This window comes from Dermacentor silvarum, chromosome 6 (assembly GCF_013339745.2).
Source record: "Dermacentor silvarum isolate Dsil-2018 chromosome 6, BIME_Dsil_1.4, whole genome shotgun sequence".
Taxonomy (NCBI): Eukaryota; Metazoa; Arthropoda; class Arachnida; order Ixodida; family Ixodidae; genus Dermacentor; species Dermacentor silvarum.
In genome coordinates, this window is record NC_051159.1 from 154,884,569 (window position 1) to 154,906,430 (window position 21,862).

Here is a 21,862-nt window from a genome sequence, read left to right on the forward strand (position 1 = left end):
CGGGCAATTTTTTATTCTGTTTTCTACGCTGCATTAGAAAATCCCATGATTGCCCATGTTATTTTATCAAACATTGCCTTATATAGTGCCCACACTGCAACTACATGCAGCGGAAATTTACGAATGCTCTAGCTTCTCCTGAAAGTTAGCACTCGTTCAAATGCATAGTGGCTTCCTCGGCCACGGGACTTGGCCCTTAATAGTGATGTAGCTGGATTCGGAAATGAATTCATACCTGAAATCCGCGGGGCAATCGACGGTCGCACGAAAAGAAGGACACACTGCACAATGAGCGCTGTGTTAAGAACATAACCCTTTTTGAGTGTCCTTCTTTTTATTTCTAGTCGTTTTCCTCGAAGACTTTATATATGAATCAATTCCAACTAGCCAAGTTTTCTACCTATATGGGAAATAGTCACGCTATTTACTGGTACCCCATTTTTTTTTTTTTTTTGCTAACCACATGAGCACACATCTCTTACACCTTGCTCCAGTTAGGTCATCGTATTTGATCATTTACTGTTACACACTGTTTCACATCCGCACAATTATATCATGTAAGCATCTAGAGTCTAATTATCACTTAGCCGCAATGTGATTAGTTCGAAATTATTGTAATGGGCAATATTGTAAATATTGCATGTGTATTTAAAAAAAATCTTTGGTCAAATTTGCCTTGCGAGAAGTTCTTTTAGCTTTCCGCATGAGTATCTTATTCATTCCTTGCGCAAAGATAGCAGACAGCGGCGAGAAATCGAGTGCATTTGATGTTTCTTGTTGATGCCAATGTTGATGTCAATGTAGTTTTCTGCTTTAAGTAAACCGAACATCAAAAAAAGAAGTAAATATTTCGCAAATGTGATGGGTGCGTGGTGGGTGCGCACTGATTATATCTGTGCGTAATGGCCATAGAAGAAACTTATAATATTATACGGTGTTGGTACCACACCGTAGCATGAATTATTTATTATTCGATTAGCCATTAAAAAAACAAGGCATGCCAAAGGCTGTTCTTATTTTTTTTTTGCAATAGCGACCATCATCAAGAACATTACAGTTCACGCATCCTGAACGCAGGTCTCTCACAAAAACTTAGCATACTATACTGCGACTACAAATCTGTAGCTTAGCACGCCCAGGACAGCGAACAAACATAGGCAGTGCCGCACAGTGTCTTTTTACACCAAGTACAGAAGCACCGATCAAAATAAGCGCGCGACTGGGGATCGAATACTCCATGAGCTCGGGGATGAGCCCCTCGACAATATAGAATGTAGCGTTGCCATGGTTCTAATGCAAGCTTTTTGTTGCCGATACCATAGTCAGCCATTGTCTACGACAAGAGACAATGTTCGCGGAAAAACAATTACAAAAGCGTGTCTCGTAAACTCCGCGAAACAACCGCTCACTACAAGCCGTGCGAGCGCTATCGAGTCAAATCGATGTCACTTGGTACAACTTTAAACACAAAAAACGACAGCAGCGCCAGTGCTTCCAGTGGTAGCGCTCACGCCCAACATTGAGTTTTCAGTACTGAGTAAATTTCAGTGAGAGGCAGAAATTGATCTAACGTAATTTCTCACTGCGGATCGCATTACGTATAGCACCGTTTAAAATTTTATTCAGATGCATGTTTATTAACTTCTCTCTGTATTGCTATTCGCGGGAGATTTCCCCGGACGTGGGGCACAAGGCGAACCTTGAATATGGTCGGTTTTCGTTATTTCTGTTCTTCCAGCTATTAATCGTCACGAAACGTGACTACATCAAGTTTGTTTTATTATGGTGGTAAAGAAATGTAATATCAACTCTGTTGAAATGTTTGACGCAAGTATCACAGGATTTGATTAGCCGAATCACTGGTGATAGTGACAAGGAACAGCTACAGCGACCATGGCCTTTTCAGCGACTGAAATGCTATTCGCATACAGGTGCAATTATAGATTTTACAGCCTGCTCTGCATCTTGCCTTCACTTTCCCGTCAAACCGGGTTCCATGGAACGGAAACTGTTCTCGTCTCGGGCAACAGACTAGATCCTCGAAAACAAGTGCATTTGGCCTGTTTTCGTTCTTGATTGGCTTCCTCTAGAACGGATACCCAGTGTTTCGGCGTCATTTTTATTTATTTATTTATTTTATTTATGAATACTGCCACCCTAACTTAGGGTTTTAGCAGGGTGGGTATACATTTGCTAAATGTACAAATCGGCAAACACACCGCCGGGTACCTACAGGTAAAATAGGTACAAGCGTGCTCCCGGCCTGGTGCTCGGCCATTATGGGACCTCAACGCTTGAAAGGGGTGTTTGACCTCTACCGGAAGGCGTCCCCACCGTCCCCACCCAATATGTGCTTGGGGCGCCACATGGGAAATGACCGCCATGGGAGTGGCCCAGACATCACCTTTTTTCCTTGCTCACGTTGGTTTCGACGGGAATTCAGGGCGCAGGCTCCTTTCCCAAGCGTATCACCCCTGAAGTAAGCCGAATGCCAGGCCGGGGTACGCTTGTACCCATTCGAACCAGTGGGTGCCCGGCGGCGGTGGGAATCGAATCCACAACCTCCCGCAGCCGAGGCGGGCGCTCTACCACTAGGCCACGGCTGTACAATACGTACAATACGTACAATACACCCACCACAGCGTCAATGACATCGACGGGATGGCGCGTCGCCAACGATCAGAAAAAAACTGGGTCACTTGTCGACAGCGAGTATTGTGGAGAACTTTGCTCACCCCGATGGGCCGGAACTGTGGCCAACCTGGTCGACAGCAAGAGTTCATTGCAGAGAGATTGACATTTAGCACTATGGCGACGAGAAAACCGTGCTGCCGATCTTTGGCGGACACCGCGTGCTGTAGAGACACGATATGTTTCTTTAGCAGATATTTGTATTGCATGTCGTCACCGGTGCCACGATGGCCGGCCACGTTTATAGTTGGATTCGCTTTCTACTCTTCATGACGTGCTCTATGAAACGTGCAAGTCTCCGTTTAACACTTTGGCTAACTTTGTTAAGCGCGTTAAACGGACACGGACTGACGACGGTGACACACAAAAGCCTTTTAACAGCGGAGCTGTTTAAGCTTGGCAAAATTGTAGTGTGCAACGCTAAAACTGGTTGAGCGAGGAGGAGCGCGTGGCGCCTCGTCCCTCCTCTCTCGCGAGATTGCACGCGCCGGGCGCTCTGCTCGTAAGAAACGTGGCTCCTCCTCGCTCAAATAGTTTTAGCGTTTTAGCCTAGATATTGACGTCATAGCTGCGCTGAGCACGAGTTCAGCAGAGTCATGTGACCGCGCTAATGAAAGCGTGCGCGCGCCAGCGCCCGGGGATTTCTCCGCTCTACCGAGATATGGCATGTGTTCAGCAGAGACATGTGACCACGGTAATGAAAGCGCGCGCGCGGCGGCGCCAAACTAAGCGCACCTTGAAGCCGGAAGAAGAGGCTGCCCGACGAGAGAAGCAACTTCAAGCCACGCGGGAAAGGGATCGCCTTCTTCGTGCCGATGCAGCCTACCTCACCAACAAAGCCGCCGATATGCGACGCCGCTGAGCCGATCCGGAATACCGAGAACGCGAGAATCATGCCCAGCGTCAATGCCCAGCCTTGCCATGATAGCCTAGCCTTGCCCTGATAGCCCAAACTTGCCTAGAAAAAGCCAAGTTAAGCCACGTTAAGCCAACATCAACTAGTTGCTCAGGAACGTCACCCAGCTCCGCTGTTTTTTCAGACTTGGCACCGCTACTGTCAAGCGGGCCGCATTTTTTACACATGCAACCATCTAAGGATTGTCGAAATGAAATTTATCAATAAGTGTCTTATTAAAACATCCGTGGTCTTTCTCGACGATACGTTAAATAGGATTTCATCTTGCACAATATGAACGGACGTGAGGCCGCGCCGTTTAGGAAGAAAGCAATAGCAGCAAACCTTGACGTCACCGTGTCACTTTCTCTTTCTCTCTTTCTCTACCTCTCTCTCACGTTGTTTCGTCCTCTGATAGCCGTGCACTGTGTACCAATTCCAGCATAAAGTCGCTGTAGTGTGCATGGTCCGGCGTGTCCGCAAGCCAGCCGCAAATTAGAACGAGTCAGCATTCGTTCTTGTCAGGTCGCAAATCAGCTTACTCACGACAGCTGTCGCAGCGCAACTCGACGTGTATGCATCTCTCAGGGGCGCTGCCAGCGAGCAGCACTGATCAAATTAGTGGCTCTCCCCGCGCGAATCAATTGATCAACGAAGACAAACCACCCCGCTCGCATCCCCACCATTATTTGCCACTCCGTAGAGTCGAATTTTTCTCTTGTATACCGCGTGTCATGACGTATACTTTTGCTATGTTCTGTTACGAATAGATTGCTGTGAAGTGATTCTATTTGTTGCCGATAACAAAAAAAAAATAAAAACCAAAAATGAGTCTTATGCCACTGTCAATAGTTGAGCTTCTAAAAAAAGTTCTTGCTTACCGTTATTCGGACGAACCCTTAATAATTCGCGAAAAGAAGTTTATATGAAATCGAAAGTCATTAGTTACACTCAATTCACGTCTGATAACTCGCTTGTAATGAATGACACACCATTAGAAAGAGTCAGTAATACAACATTTCTCGGTGTCCACTTGGACGCACAGCTTCCATGGTACATACATGTTCACGAAACAACACTTAAGATTTATAGGAAAATACCTATACTGTACAGGTTACGTTACACTTTCCCGTTGAAGATATTACTATGGTAACATTATATTATTATTTCATATATTCACACATTGCATATGCTAAACCAAACTACGTATTAACCTAGCAGACGATGCTAAAACCCCGTAAAGTAGCACAGAACACAGCACTACGTGATCCGCTTTAAAAAAAAAAGACAGTTTCGCATGCTTACAGATGACTAAACACACAACCCATGGCAGTTTGTATTAATTATCGTGTTTTACTGCTTGCTTACAAACTTTTACATAACGCTGTTCTATGCCCGTCAATAACGTTAACATATCAAAAACCCACATATTCACAACGTTCTACCTCAACTGTGCCATTATGCATATCCTACATAAGGACTAACTATAGATTATATTCATTTTCTTACATTTCTGCGAAACTGTGGAACACTTTACCGCATAGCATCACACACATGATCCTCATCATTTTATCTATATAAGCAATTTGTTCGCAATCATCTAAACCTACAGTATTAACGATGTTAACAAAAAGTATTGCATGCATCTTTAACAACGCTAGTGTAATATTTGTATTCTTTGCCTCGTAGTTCACTTGTAATCACATATGTTAAAAAAACGGATGCCCTGCCACAACCCTTGAAAGAGTTCTGGTGTCCGGCCTGTATAAAAATAACGTGTCCTTAATGCATCAGATACAATAAGAACTGATTGATTGATTGATTGATTGATTGATTGATTACTGAAGCTGTCCTGCGCTTCATGCCACTGCCAGGGTATTCCATGACAATGAGTCATGTCACTCACACAGGTAAGGAAATTGGCGCCAAATAAAACTGAGTCATACCCAGTTTTCCACCTCACTCGACTCATAAACTATACCTTTTATCTTGTAGAAGAAGTCGGGGGAGGGGTAGGGGAGGGGGGGGGGCGCTCAAATTATTTTCTCGTCCTGTTGAAGCCCCAATAAACGTAAACCACTCGGAATAAAAGCAGTAAAGTTCTTGTTGTCATCTCGCTCAGAAATTTGTATTAACAAGCGTTGCAGATATTTGTAAGCAATCGTCTGCACCACGCGAAAATTGGCCATAGTTGATAAATCTGGTCTGCAGAAGTCGACAAGGTGAAGGAAGTCTCAGAAATAAGAAATTGTCATTGACTTCAGATGTAGCAGGAAGCTTCGAAGGAAACCCGATGGGTTTTCTAGGAAAAGAAGCTTGACGGTTTGAGGAACATCCGTCACGGTTAGAGAATGCTGACTTAGCAGATTCACGATACTCTCGGGTGAAAGTGAACTTTGCATTTCATGACCACAGTTAAATTATTATACCGCTTCTCTTGGATCTAAGTGACAGAAACAGCAATGCAGTTGAATCACTGCTCAAGGTTCCGCACTTGTGCGCTTGCAAAACTCCTGTTCAGAGTTTATGTAATTGCTGTTACGTCTGTCATAGATATGGAATGATCTTTCGGAAACTTCGACTCTATTCGTTCTCACGTTTATTAAAGAGAGCGAAAAGAGAACATCACCACCGGAGGCTCTACGCATAAAAGGGCATGTAGTGCATTAGACTTTCGGCAAAACTTCAAATCGATGAAGCAGCTTTCGACATGGAAGAGTATAGGCAGCTTCGTGGCCCATAAGCGCTAAGCTTGGAACATGACTTGAAGAAGCTTTTCAGCGAATACGGCAGTGGCTGCACGCTTGCAAGTCACGTGCTTTTTTTTTTGCAGGAACTCTGGTCGAATCGAAGAAAATGCGCTTATTGATCCCAAGTCAAAACGAATCGATAACGTTCAAGTTCCTAATGCAACGCAATGACCTTCGTCTTATAAACTTTTTCTGCATTACGATTGCATTTCAAAAAGAGTAAACGTGAAAGTTCGCAATATTATGTTGGCGTACGCCTATTCCTCAACTACTGTTTTATTGAGTGCGTCAGCAGGTCCCAATCATGATTGTGAAACCGAAAAATAAAAGAGTAGGACATTTGCGTTGCTCAAAAAAAAAAAAACACTAAAATGTGCCTCAAGACGATTTATAAATACATTTCAAATGAAAGTACTTCTCGCAAACTATAAAGGACACAGGGCCTACAAAATTATCAGTATGACAAATATGCGTAATAGCTCTGTTAACGTAAATTACCTCCTGAGCGAACTTCATTGTGCTATCGTTATCTAATAATGATTATCCTAATTATTCTATTTCTTAAACTTCTTTTATTTTCTTCTTTTTATTATTCTGAATGTTAGTATTAGTGGAAGTTGTTGTTAGTAGTAGTAGTAGTAATTATTTCTTTGTTTATTGCTGCTAAACACTGAAATGAGCTGCAGAAGTACCGTCTACCTCAGTTTCTACCAAAACAACGTATGTGTAACACCATAGTAAACATGGCAGTACCACAACAAAATAGCATGCGAAGACTTATAAGCATAAGCAAACTTCAATTACTGAGATTTCAGCAAAGCGTGGAGTGAAACTATGACTAGGAAAGCATCTTGGCCGATTACTGAACTGCCTTTTCGCACATGATGATGGCCACGCAGTAGCTGGCAAGCTTTAAAATCCACAAGAAAAAATCTCGGTTACTTTATATCCTGTGCAAAGACCGAACACGGATCTAATTATATATCTTCTGGGATAAAAAGGGTGAAATACTCAGGCATTCCGTTATTCATACGATAGGTCTTTGCGATAGTAATTGCCCAGATTCTTCCTTAACTAATTTAAATATGCAAAGTGCATTAGCGAATGTTTCCGCTTCTTCAAGAGAGCTCAAGCGCCTGGAGAAATCCGCGCTGCACACCCCGATTACGAGTGAGGATTTAATTATTTCAAAGAGGAGAAAGGCAGAAGGCAAAATTGTGACGTCCACATTTCTATGAAGAGCTGACAGAAGGGATTGAAAATCCTTAAAAAGAAAGTAAGGTATGACGGAAGCCAGTGGAATAAAATGGTCATTTCCATCACAGACGAAACCGTCGGCACGGTACAACACCGACATCGAGCGAAACGTGTGCGACGGCTGCTCCCTTCCGCGTTAACCGTCGTTCTGATATTTCCTCCCGTTCGCCTGCCGAGGCCCCCCGAAGAAGGCAAAGCCACACATGTACATTTTTTTTTCTTTTTTGTCTATCTCTGCACTCTTCCGAAAATGGCTTGGTACACGCCATCAGCACGAGAACAGAAGGAAAAATGGAATAGCAAAGAAGCACGCGAGAAGGCATTAATAAACGAGAAGAACGACCCTTAGTTCAGTTTGCTTAGCCTTCCCTTTTTTTTTCTTTTTTGTTTTCGAATATCCGCGTGCATCGCCGCAATCTGACGGCTGCAGCGAGTCAGACAAAACGACCGTTATCATATTATTTTCATATTTCCCATTTTTCTGCGGCTTCTTGCGAATCACATCGCAGCTCTATTCGCTTTTTGGCCGGGGTTGTGGATCTATGCGCACATATTGGGCACGAAACTGCCAAATGGCTCGTATGCAGAAATGGAAGGAGGGAGAGCTGACCGTTCTAGCCGAACTTGTTGAACCTCGGAGAACTTAAACAAGTAAACAAAAAAAAAAAAGCATTACAGTATCCCGTAAGCGGGCTGAGCAGCGATGCGTAGTACATTTTTTTTTGAGGAAACTAGAAAAATAAATTAAGGTATAATGAACACTGCCAAAGGAAGCTAATTTTTCTGTGAGCTATTGAACAACAAGAGTGTTACACCTGTGTGCTCCTTATATGTGCCTGTATCAAAGAAACAAATGATAGTTATAAAATGAAAATTATAAAATGATGAAGTGCTGAATAGTGCACAGTGACTTGTCCATATAAAAAAATTTTCCAACTGAGCCATGACCTGAAAAGCCCAAAGAAAGAAGCAAATTTCACCGTTACAGCAACTGTATAACAATAGTGATACCTTCAAACTGAGGCTCTGTGGGCTAAGAGAGAATGTCAGCTGCTCGAACCTCATGAGCTCATAAGTGCTATAGGGAGTCATTAAAGGTCTACCCGTCTGCATTAAATTAGAACTAGAAAAAACAGTCGAGGCGAAGAGAGCAGTGAGTGAACCCACAAGAATGATCTACAGAAAGAGATGGAAGCTGTATATTCATTGATAATGTAAAATATGAACGCTTTTCTCCACTTTAAGGGGAGCATTATTCATTGGATGCCGGAGTTGTCTGCCTGAGTAGCTTGCTACTCCAGTTGACGAGGATAAATTACGCGTTCATACATAGTACAGACGTACACAACATTCACAAACGTGGCTTAGCGGCTATGGTGTTGCGCTGCTAAGCCCGACGTCGCGGGATCAAATCCCGGCTGCGGCGGCCGCATTTCGATGGAGACGAAATGAAAAAAACGCCCGTGTCCCGTGCATTTGGGGCACATTAAAGACCCCCTGGTGGTCAAAATTAATGTGGAGTCTCCCACTACGGCGTGCCTCATAATGAAATGACGCTTTTGGCACATACAATCCAGAATTCATTCATTCACAACATTAACAAACGCACATAATAACATGTAATTAGAGTGCCTGTGTTCGAGGAAGGCTTTTCATTCTTTTAAACGCCTTCCCCTGTGCAGGGTAACAAACTGGACGTGCGTCTGGTTGACCTCACTGCCTTCCCTTTGTTCTTTTCCTCCTCCTCCTCCTCCTCCTCCTAGAGCCTTCGTTTAGCCTAGAGCATTGCCAGCGCTGTTCTAAGGTCAAACTACGCGGTGCAGCTCAAAGGTGCTCCCAGATAAATTTAGAATAGATCTTGTTAGCCCCTGAGGGGGCCACAAAGCGTATCTGGAGGCATAAAACATGAGTTCGTGCAAGTAGTCCGTGTCGGCAATGTTGAAGAAAATATGGTTCTTGTACCAGCAAGCAAGGATCGGTTTTCTTCAACTAGTATCGGACAGAATGTTTCTCCCTGATACCGCCACATGTGAATGGTCAGCACCTTCAAGACATCGACTTTGCACTTTGGCGTTAAAACATATGATGTTTATTACAGATTTCCTGCGGATACCACTGGAGAAAAAAGTATGTTGATCGCCCGCCAGCATCAGAAAAAGAAAAGATCGTGACATCAAGCATTTACGATTCAACCTTCAGAGAAGCTCACATGAAGATGGAAGTTTGAAGTGATGAACAGCAATCGAACGAGGAATGCCACGGGAGCCAAAGCTTTGACGAGGGACTTGTCGAAACACTGGCTCCATCGACATTCCGTGTGCGACTATGGTTCATCATGACGTTTAGGAATTTTTGTGTGCTCATTAACAAACAATAAAGTTCTTACCATCCATCATTAACAAATAATTTGGGCATTTCCACTGCTGGCGTACTACAAAAAAAGAAAAAAAAGAAAACGAAGACAACGAAAATTCGAATATAACTTTCTTTTGCGCGAAACGGGCTTGGCTAGGCCAGTGTAGCTAACGCTACAAAAAGAAAACGAAGACAACGAGAATTCGAATATAACTTTTTTTTGTACTGTGAACCGAATTTTTGGTGCACTACAGAACCATACACAGAAAAGAAGAAAAAAAAAAGCGACCGTGAACGCACATCCGAAGCCGGGGATACAAATAAACATCGAGAAATACCCACATGCGTGTGAAAGACCGTTATAGTAGAACGTAATGAGGGGCTAGTTGATATTGCAATCTCCCGAAAAAACATTGAACGCAGGAAAGACCAGATATGAAGAATGTGACACACAGGAAAACGCTTGCGCTTTGGGCGCTTGCGTTGTGCGTCAACTTCTTCGTGTCTCGACTTTAATGAGCTCAAAGGTTTTTCGAGAAAGACCAAACAACAAAAAATCTACATGTATGGCAAGAACGTATACCCTCTATTGCGGCAAACAAGGCAATTATCATATAACGTAACTTGGTTTGACTGAGTTTGGCAGATCCACGCTTAAAACATTTTTGTCCTACCTATATATGATTCGACCTCTCGGAAGTTAGTTGCTACTAGTTTATGAGAATAATCTGAGTTGCCGTGAACAAACGTAACAACAAAATGTTCTGCGGCGTCCTTTAGGATGAGAGCACCCTTTTATTTGTAACGATGATTGACGCTTTCTCAGGCGATCATTGACGCGCTTGCAGTACTGCTTCAAATACGCTTTACCGCAAGAAATACGGAGCACTGACTGCGTGAAGAATTAAGTTCATAACCTGTTGGTGGCACTGAGCTCATGGGCCCTCTTACAAATGAACTCGGTCTCTTTGACGTTATTCTCTCCCTTCTGGTCCTGACTGCGTCAAGTTAAAACACGGCGCCTTTGCGCCTCCTCGCATTCATATGTGGAACGGTTCTTTTAAGAAATGCGTCGAAGTCGCTCTCAACAGCATTTCAATTGCTTTAAGGAAGGCAGAGAAGCTTGTCGGTGAAGTCATAATGCGGAGGTGTTCTGAGAGGAAGGTTTATCAAGCATGCACTGCCTACGCCTGTGTCCATCACCGTTCAGATGTGCGGCGTGCACTTCTAAGTACGGACCATTTAACTACAGCGCATGTACTACAGTGCAAAGGTTTTGAGAAGCCACCGTTACCACCGTATCGTAAAAAAAAAATACCACTACTGGAGACGCTTGTTAGGAGCGGCTATATTTACGCACGCGCGCGATGAGAATGGGGGAAGGCGAATTCTTGTAAACTGCATGTGTGGGCGGCACAGCGGGATCAAGTATACAGGTGCCGAACAGCTCTAAATGCTCGCATAAATTTACATGTAGAAAACCAGGTTCTAGTCCCCCGTATCCTTAAAATGTGCCTCACACTCGCGAAACTGGAGTGCCTCGTTCCCCATCGGGCACACAGGAGCTCGGAGCTCATTTGGAATTCACCGACATGTCCAGCTGCGGTTGAAAGGCGCGCGCCTCCAGGACCTCGTTCTTTAAACGCTGAAAAGCGCCTCCGGCTACAGGAGCGGGGGATATCTCTGCTGAGAATTCCACCCTATCGTGGTCAGCCTGCCTTTAAGGAAAGTTTAGCATTTTCTCGGAAGAAATGCTCCCATTTTTTTTCTTTCTGCTAGTGATCTGCATCAAAGTTTAAGAAGAGCAATCTTCAATACCACAAATATCCTTACCTGGCACGTTTTCGTCGAAGGGACACCGAATTTGCCATTACGTTCGACACTATTTACCTCTAACAGACATGGCGCAGGTAATCTATTACTATAGCAATTCAGCCGAAGTAGAACATTCTAGCCGCTTCTCATGTAATTATAATGACAGATATAGTGGTGCATACTATACGTTGCTGACTTTACTGCTTTGGAAACCCTCCTTAAACTGGCGTACTAGACGAGGATTTTCTTTTGAATTAAACGGCGATGTTTTCAAAATAAATTCCTAATGGTGACGTAAACTGTTAATAAGAGGGGCGCTCCTCCACAAGAGAGCGTCAAGTAGAGCAAGTATTGGTCGTTATAGCCCTATAAGTTTCACATTTAACCTTTTTTTGAATTCACGTGTGTGGCTGTTTATTTGGTTAAAGCTCCAGGACAACAAAAATTACACCCCGGCACTGTAACGTCATTAGTAAATGGGCTAAAGAACAAAACTCACGCATTTTGCCTCTCATTATACCCTTGCAGTGTGCAACAAATTATTACGGTTGCATGTACATTGCATTTTTCTGTGCACGTCACTTTGCTCGTGTGACATATACGAAGGTTTATTGCCAAAAACAGTAAGTGTATGGCTACGTCATTTACATATTTCTGAGTGCAGACAGTGTCGCTACGGCGAGTAAGTGCAGTTGATATTGAACGAATTCCTCGTCGTTCCTGTCGACCATGGCAGAGTAAAAAATATTTATTGAAGCTACAGTATATTTTTTAAAGCGAAGCTTTGTACCTCTACCAGCCAAGGGTTCTGTCGTGTCCGTCGTTGTAAGCAAAAAACGATCCCGACGAACCGCTAACAATTGCAGGTATAGCAGTATAGCTTACTTGAATTCAGGCATTCAGCGTACAACTAAGCACTCGTTTTCGCAAGAAAAACCACAAAAACAAGCTTCAATGTGATGAGCCAACATGATGGATGATAAGGGGTGCGGGCAAACAACGGAAACAGGCTTGGAGCGGTCCGTAAAATTAGATTGCAGCTGTTGCAAAGCTTATGCAGCTGCTTCAAAGAGGGTTGACGTGATTCGAAACCCTTCCAGCCTAGTAACTGCTTCGGTTCATTTTCTAGACTACCCCACTATGGGGTAGTCTAGTAGTGTATATCACACCGATCATAAAGCAGTAGTGAACATTGTTGTGAAGTAAATAATAATAAAGGCCGTGGTTAAAGTTAAGTTGTAGTGTGTGAAATATCAAGTGCGCCGCAGTCACCGTGAGGGTGGCGTAAAAAGCTTCGCTTTCCAACCACCTTCACAGGGTGGATTGGCGGGCAATTTTTTTATTAACACGGGTACACATGTGTTCGATTCACGTTTACAGCATAAGTACTGACATTCTTCATTATTACGTGCGCTTTGCTCAGTCAAGTACCCAAAACCGGACGTCCGGCTCAATGAAGCATGCAGCAACCTTCGCGTAACGAAATGTTTTGCTGACGGGAACCACAAAAAATTGTAGCTGTTTGACCCGAAAGGCGAAGCATCAATTGCGATAGCAAATTAGTAGAGAGCTATACGGAGTAAGGATAGTAGTTTTATCAGCTGTAGAAACTTGGACATGCAGCAGCCCCAGCAACGCGCAGAACTGTTGTCGACGCTGTCGGCATTTTGCCCGTGTTCGCACCAAACGAGCGCTGTGTTGGTGACTGTTGCCGGTGCCTCTGGGGGCGGCACGGAGGTTTTCGACGAGATCAGAATGGGACACTCGTCGTGCTGCGTCGAAAATCTTACCCACCTTCTCGCCTCGCAATGTTTTTATACAAATACGCATTTGGTGCCGCAACTAAACGTCACCTCCCCTCTCTCCATCCCATCCTCCCACGGCCTTTCGCGCGACGGAAAAAGTCGCGTTCGCTCTCTGTATATGGTGATTGTAAAGGAGGAAAGAGACGCTGAATTCTGCAGCCCTTCAGGGAGCATGGCGCAGAACGCGCGTTTGCTCTCCGACGTGCGTTAGCTCCCCGTGAAAGCGCGCGTCCCTCGCGCCCTTTCACTCGCACATACAGCGTCCGGAGCGCAGTGACGATTTCATCGCCGTTGACGTCATATGGAACCTCACGGCGACGGCGACGACGACGCCGACGGCAGAAATCCGCTTTAGAGTGTTCGTATAATTGCTATCGCAATAAAACAACTTTCTTATTTACTTGTCACAAAATATCATTGAAGCCTGTAATTTACTTTCGCAACAAGAACGACTACAATAGGTGCGCAGGGCAAGAATTAAGTAAAAAGAAACTTTGCACTTAGGCTCGCATTAAGGGACGATTCTATTTTAACTGTATTTTCATTTTCGCAGCCGGTCCACTTGCGCTATCACTATGATCAGCTGGTTACGAGTGGAGGGTGATAAGAAAGGAAAATAACCAAGGGAAAATAATCGTTATCTTACAATGCCCTTATCTTTATAAACTATATTAGTACACCCATTGTCTGATCAGGCACTCACTAATGATCATCTAATGACCAACGGAAAACGAGGAATGAATGCAGAAAAGACACAAAGAGCGCTAAATTAACTTCCAACTGGTCTTTATTTGTCATAGAAAGCCCATTTGGTGTCGACGTAACCCACAGAAAAGAGTTTGCACCTTGCGCATAACCCACTGCGGTAGCCCAGTGGTAATGGCGTCGAGCTGCTGAGCCCGAGGTCGACGGGTTCGATTCCGGTCATGGGGACCGCCTTCTGGTGGGGTCCGAATATAGAAAAAAAAACGCTCTTGTACCGTGCATTTGTTGCATGTTAAAGAAAACTAAATTATTCCGCAGCCCCCCCCCCCCCCCCCCCCCACTACGGCATGCCTCGTAATCAGATCGCGGTTCTGGCACCTAAAACCCAGAAGCGCATTTTCCTCGTCAAGAAGAAAGAAAACATGTGTGAACACCATTTCCATCTTTCTTCTCGACAAGAAAAAAGGTACTTCTGTGCAAGGTGAAAACGTTTTTTCATGCGCTGCGTCGATGATAAGTGTGCATCCTCTGGCAAAGACCAGTTGGAAGTCACCGCTAAGTATGTTTCTCTATGATAGGCCCTCCTTTCTCGGGATGTTATTATAGATGATAATGAATAAGGAACTAGCCCAAAATTTCCACTGTAATGACGCAATTACTTGTTTAGCGAAATAAATGCTACCCTACCATTTCCATAGGTAAAATGTACATGCACTGGAGTATTTAGGGTGCTTTTTTGTTTCTTGCTCGTTTTCGCTGCTGTCGTTTCTGGATAACTCCGTGGTTCGCATAGTGCTTACGCTTGTGTCAAATTATTCGAACTTGGTTGATTCTTCAACCTTATCTTCATGTACTGACGCACCCTTTAGCTTATAGACGTACAACACAATAGCTACGTTCGTCAGTGGTGCCTCTGATGAGCATCAGAACTTCTAATTAAGGCACTGCTGATTTTGCGGCACAGTGTGGAGCCGTACACGCACAACCGGGCTTGGCTGTTCTGTGGCAGCGGCGCTTGTTATTCTTCAGGAATTCTCAGCGCACCCCGAAATAGTCCTTTGTTGATACAAGCTGCCGGCCTGGAAGACCTCTGCTCGGAGACGGGCACAGTATACACATGACATACGGCAAGCAGCCCAACATATACTGCTGGCCTCTCTCGCAAATTGCGTTCGGAAGCGAAAGAAAGGCGCCATGGTATTTTTGACTGGCGCGTACCATGCACAGCCGATTCATTGCCAAGTGGACCTGATAGAAAGACACGAAAGTTGAATGCATATGTTGTGTGAAGTGGGGTGTGTTGTGTACTAAGCTGGTATACTATATGCGACAAAAAGTTCTTACGTTGGAATTTTTCTTAAGAGCCAATGCCAACAAATTTAGATAATGGACATATCAATATAAAAAGTGGGCGGGCAATGTCGAAAGCACTTACGAAAGAAAAGCTTTCTCTCCAGATGTATAGCTCTACAACATGGAAAAAAAATCTGCTGACATTAGCTACGTCTGCGGCATTGAATTATAGCTTGCCTTCACGATCGTTACTCTCCCGGCTACCACAATTAGGCCATTACTATTTCTTTCTTTTTATTTTTTCGCTTGACCATTGGTAGGTCTAAGTAATATCTTATTGTATTTTAAGTAATTATCAAAACACCCTGTACCATACAGAATGAACAGGCGCCAAGCTCGTATCATAATTTTCGAGGCTTTAAACCATGCCTAGCACTTTCATGAGACAAGATTCTCGTCAAAATATTTCATCAGCTAGATGGCAAAACAATGTTTAATCGGTATCTGCTTAATTTTGTGGTTTATAGAAGTGATTTTCTTGAAGGCGCCAACATTTTCCCAATGTTTAAAGTACTTAAATATCTCCACCAAGCGAATATTTCTCAAAACACTCTTGTTTTTTGAGGATTCACTACGTAACTGGCAGGACAGAAAATCAACTTTAAAATTATTCTTTCCTCTGGTGCTTGATTTCAAGCACATGAAAACCGAACGATAACGTTTGCTCAAGTTTTTACTATCGTCTAATCATGAGCCATGGCGTGTGGTCATCTCTACCTTCATGATCAGTCTAGGAGCTGTGTTTTGAGACAGTTCTTTTCATTTTCTAGTCTTCTTGCCCTTCTCCACTGGCCGCGTCCAAACCATCACCTGCATCTTCCACTCGTCTGAGCTAATTATATGAAAGACTGGAATCAGCTGAAAGGAACTCTTTCAAAGTACCATGCCAAGACTTTATTACCGGAACGTTTTCCATATCACCTCATGTGATCATCCTATGACTATCCAACAATAGATCCCGGCCGCGGTGGCAGCATTTCGATGGAAGCGAAATCCAAAAATGCCCGTGTGCTTGCGCTTTAGGGCACGTTAAAGAACCCCAGGTGGTAAAAGTTAATCAGGAACCCACCACTACGGCGTGCCTCGTAATCAAAACTGGTTTTGGCAGGTAAAACCCCATAATTATTTCAATTCAATTCAATCGAACAATATATTGTTTGCAAAGACGCCTATGGGAAAATAGTTGCTAACATTTAATATTTATTCATATAAGACCTTCACGCTCATTCCATTATTTTCATCGCCGACTGCACCAAGCAGAATTTTATGCGGAATTTATCCACTTACATGGGCCTTGTTACCACAGTTAGTGATGTATTAGCAAAGAAAGGTTGATTAATACTACACTGGAACTGAAAAGCTTCAGAGTTGTAAGTTAAATTTAGTACGTGTTAAACTGCCATGTGCGTGTCATACTTACAAAGGCACATTAATAAAGTATTTACGATCAATTGGAATTTTTTACAAATGATGATGAAAACTGAAGATGACGAAGAAGTCCAAAATGCGTGAGGCGAAGGCTCGCGTCAGCGACATCTTAAAAGTAGGATAAATACACCGCATACGACGGACGTCAGTCTGCATTCAATATGGTATTTTGGGGCCGAAACACACTTGCACTTGAAAAAGGTTTGTTCTCGTACAGTCAACGACGCTTCTTGCTAGCAGCTTCTCCTATGTGTAAGTCTCAGAATGAAAAAAAAAAAGCGCGATTTGCACTTGATACTCACAAGTCTGTCTTTTCTTTTTGTCAATGTTAATAGGCCGGACAACGGAGTCACACCCCATATTCGTTGAACACGATCACGCTTATTATTTAAAGGAAGCCGCGCAGCCAAGAGTATCACAACAGAAAGGCTTGACTGCTGCACAGCAGAATCGCCAAGCCCAAAGTTCTCAGCCTTGCAGCCCACTTGGCTCGAGAGTTCACGGTCCTTTGTTCTGTTCCGATTATTACCGTAAAAGCAATTAAGCTCCCCGTCGGCGCCGGTGTAGGGGCCAGAAACGCGCTCGCATGCTCTGGCCAACAGGTCCGGCCAAGCCGGGTATGCCTGGAGAGCGGAGCTGGCCTAATGGCTGAGAAGTGCAGGCGTAGTATATGCGAAAGCCCGCCTACGCTTATATGGAAACCGTTCTCGAAGCTCTTTTGCAGGGACGAGTTAATCCAGCGCATACTTATACTTTAATGCTCGCGTTCCGAAATATCCGAGCGTGTGCCGCAGCCCCAGCGACGAAGCAGGGCAGCCCAAAGATGTGACAATAAAAGAAGAAGGACTTTATTCAATACCCACATGATACCATCAGTCATGTCTGTTGTTCCCTTACAGCGCTTTAGTAGATGATCATGAACGCCCGGTATATGGTCGTGGCGCTCTTAATCCCCGGCGTACAGACTGCCCTGCGAGCGGAGGCTGCGCAGTTTCAACGGGTAGTGAAGAATAAAAGACCCGTACCCCCCGTTTCTAAGGCGAAATTGCCCGGCGCGCGGTGGGAGACCTTCTCTCTGAAATTAGGCTCAAGAAGGTCCATGCTGCGAAGTCCGCTTATGGGACACGTGTTCGTCCCGAATATAACGCGAAAGCGTAGTGAGCCTTGTGTCGTCCTCTTTCCATTATTGCATGTCGCGTTTAAGCGAAACAAGTCGATGTAACATGGTCGATTAAGTACGGTAATAAATACTTTGTAGTACTTTTCTTTTTTTAGTTCAGACGATACGTGTTTTACAAGAATTTATAGGGTGAAATGCGATTGAAGGCGTAGAAGCAGCATCCCTTACAGGTAAATATAAGCGAAAAGGATATCTTGCAAAATCAGGTACAATAAACAAAAACTGTTGTAAAATATAAGTAATATTCTAGCAAATGCCCATCAGTATACGTACGCCGTCCAGCGCATTGTTTTCTTTTTCTCGTGGATAAGTATGCCGTGCATACTGGAAAGAAAATTTATAATTTTTCGGAACACACTCGATGTTTTCTTTGATTGGTGTTCTCGCGATAATGCAGAAAAGCTAAGAGAATATCCCTGACATTTTAGGCTTAACTTCTAGCGGGTTGGCTTTTGTAATGTGACAAGTTATGCACCACTCTTTTATCGTGGTAGTTTATGAAAAAGTGTTAGTTACCTACTTTGACAAAATAAATAAGAGACTTCGTCTATGACTAGCACAATAAAACCATTTTTTATGGAAGGAAAAGACAAAATTAACTAATACTAAACATCACCACCTTTTGCGCCATATGACACCCGCTAAAACAAGAAAAATGCTTGCCGGTGACGAAAACACCTTTACATTTACTTCTGAATAAGTTTAGTAAAATCTAGTTTGGCATAAATATCTTCAAGTTAAATATTGTTCTGGTTAATCAAGTTCAGTTTTACAGCATGTTGAGTATCGATAGCCGACTTACTCTCACACGTCTCCAATAAATGTTAGAAACAAACACAGAAAGCGGCGTACGCCAAGTGACTAGATTTGAAATATTCCTTAACAAAGCATGCATGTAAAGTTTAAATATCTTTTTATTGTTTTTCGGTTATTTTTATTTCCTTGCAAGACCAGCAGAACACTAATCCTAGATGTTTTTTACCAGTCTGCATACAGGGGCACGATTGAAAAATCAGCAAGGCGTTATTCGGCCTGGTCGCCGGAACTAAACTATGTCATACGTGAAAAAAATAATAATTGATAAACTCTCAGAAAAATCTAGATAAATAAAAAGATCTGAGCCCGAATGCACAGCCATCACGAGCATGACTGTGAATTTTGTCGACGAGACCCAAGAGTCAATGAGCAATCAAAGTAGAAAATGTTTTCAACAATAAACAGTTATTTTCCAGAATACAAAGTCACTACGGTTCTTTTTAACTATATCGCGGGTTTCTTGGGTGCAAGAAGTTCAGTAATGTTTAAAGTTGAACGATGGTGTAAGATTGGGCTTGTTAGTAAAGCATGGCTCAAAGTTCTGATCAACAGCACAAGGATACCAGAGGCGAAACAAGAGCGAACAGAGCGCTGAACTTCAAACAGATTATTTTGTTTTCAGAAAGCAGGGCTAAGTATACTATAATCACACATAAGCACAACAGCCATGTGCGGAACGCAATTAAATAAAACCATACAGAAATAGTCAACGTTGTGATAACTCGACGTAACTTATCTCCTTTTCAAACTTCTGTAAAAAATTATGTTGGAACATTTGTTCTCTCCTTCCGCTCTGGTGTCCTTGCGCTGTTATCAAAACAATACGCTTGAGACCTGCCCGTTCAGATGAAAGAACAGAAATACGGTTTAAAATGAAACTATAAACGTCATTTGATGTTGGGAGCCGTCGTCATGCAAACTATGCAACGTATGAAGCGGCATTTCTCCGTGTAATTTTGTCAGTGACACAGTTTTTTTATGTATACATATATTTGTGGTGCTAGGATGTATCGAAAACTGAGAAGGCAGTGAATAAGAAAGGTAACTCCAAAACTTCCAGGAAAGGGTGTAGGCACTAAAGCCACTAGTGCACTGTGAAAGTGAGGGAAAATGGGCTCTGCAAGCCTTCTTTTCCAAATTCAAGGCACCTCTGCCACCCATGGCAATAATCTGATGGGCGTTATAATCAGAAAGAATTATTCTGTCTGTACCATGCTAGAAACCTGTGAGATTCGATCAGTAATATTATGCGCATTGTCGACCTTATGTAGTGCTTCAGCATGCACAGAAAGAAAGTATAAGTCAGCAGCAAAACAACGAAAAACTTGAACTTACTTCTCGCGTTACGTGCCACCTGTTGCATCAGCGTTTCGAGATCCAGGCTCGGATCTTCTTCGTCAAACTTCTGATGAAACATGTGCCCACCTCCTAGAGCGTTGAAAACAGCAGCCAGGTTGAAGAAGCAGTCCGAGTGGCCCTTCGTGCGCTCACGGAACTCGTGGAAGAGGAACGCGACCACCTGCCAGCCGAATCGGCGCAGCGTCTCTATGAAAAGCTGCCCCACTTGGGTGAAGGAGCCGTTCATGCGAGTCAGCAGGCGGTAGTTCGGGTGCTTCATGTCGAAGTTGTCGTTCTGGCCGGACGACGTGAGCACGGGCAGGTCCCACTCGGCGCTGTAGCGGGCCACCGGCGCGAGCACGTACGAGCACGTCGGCCCCAGGAAAACGTCCACCTTACCGGCGATGTAGTGGTCGAACGCCAGCAGCGGCCCGTGCGATGACGAACAGTTGGTGTTGTTGTAGTTTACCACGAGTGTGAGGTTTCTGCTGTGCTGTAGGTAGTCGACGGCTACCATCACCGCGGGAACGACCTTGTGCAACGAGTAAGGAAACATGTCGTCATCCGGCGCGAGCACCAAGATCTCGGGCGGACGGTGCGGCCCTTTCAGCTTGAGTGCCTCCTCTCTCGTTTCTAACGCAGCTCCGGGCAAAGAAATTTTGCTGTGCTGAAGCACCTGACACAAAGCACTGGGGCAAGTGATTGAGATAACAAGAAGCAGAAGCGCGCGAGCATTGCTCCCCGTCCTACGGACGGACGCTCCGGGTGTCGACGTCATGATCCTTTGAGGCAGTCGTTAGCCACAGGTGCAAAGCGGCTGCTGCGGAAGTATTTCCATGCGGAGTGGCATGCTTCGCACTTCGGAAGAGCGCCGCGCGGGACGCGACTGCTCAGCGGCACCGGGGCTGCTGTCAGCCGTGGTTGTGGCCCTCAGAGTCCTCGCTTCGAACATCGAGCCGCGCGCCGGCTTTGGGACTCGCCGCGGCAGTATGGAAAGTGGCGCCACGCCGTGGGCCCGGCGCCAGGCTCGCACGATTTCTGCTTGACCCAAGTTCGAAGGCGCTCGCTGTGTTGCCACTCTTTTTTCCCCCCGCTGTTTCTTTCTTTATAATTTGAATTTCTAATAAACGCTCCCAACCTAACAAGTCCCTTCCGCCTTCTTCCTTTTTTTTTTTGTTGTTGTTGTTAAGCAATGGATGACCATCGTCACTCTCACCGCAAATATAGTGGCGGTATGCCATTCCTCAAGCTGCTCAAAGCTAAACGACATGAGGAGGCTGTGGTTTCGCCTACGTAAAAGGGGTGATCGTTTCTTTTCCCGGCTTTTAATCTGTTACTTTTATTTGTTTGATGTAAACGACAATGTCTTGTAATTAGCAGCTTTCCTTTATTACAGCATACTGTTACTTCAAATGATTTCCTTATTCGTAGGGACCTTTTGGTTCTTCGCCAACTCAAATGCAAATTATAATTT

At 44.1% G+C, this 21,862-nt stretch overlaps 1 protein-coding gene across 1 annotated transcript in view; it reads right to left on the reverse strand.

The window, feature by feature from the left end:
* LOC119456277 (atrial natriuretic peptide receptor 1) overlaps positions 1-21,289 on the reverse strand; it is a 292,422-nt gene extending 271,133 nt beyond the window's left edge. Inside the window, exon 1 of the mRNA XM_037717955.2 lies at positions 20,386-21,289. Within this exon, the coding sequence (XP_037573883.1) occupies positions 20,386-21,166 (781 nt within the window). The 5' untranslated portion in view covers positions 21,167-21,289. The remainder of the gene's footprint in view (positions 1-20,385) is intronic.
* Positions 21,290-21,862: the final 573 nt, after the last annotated feature.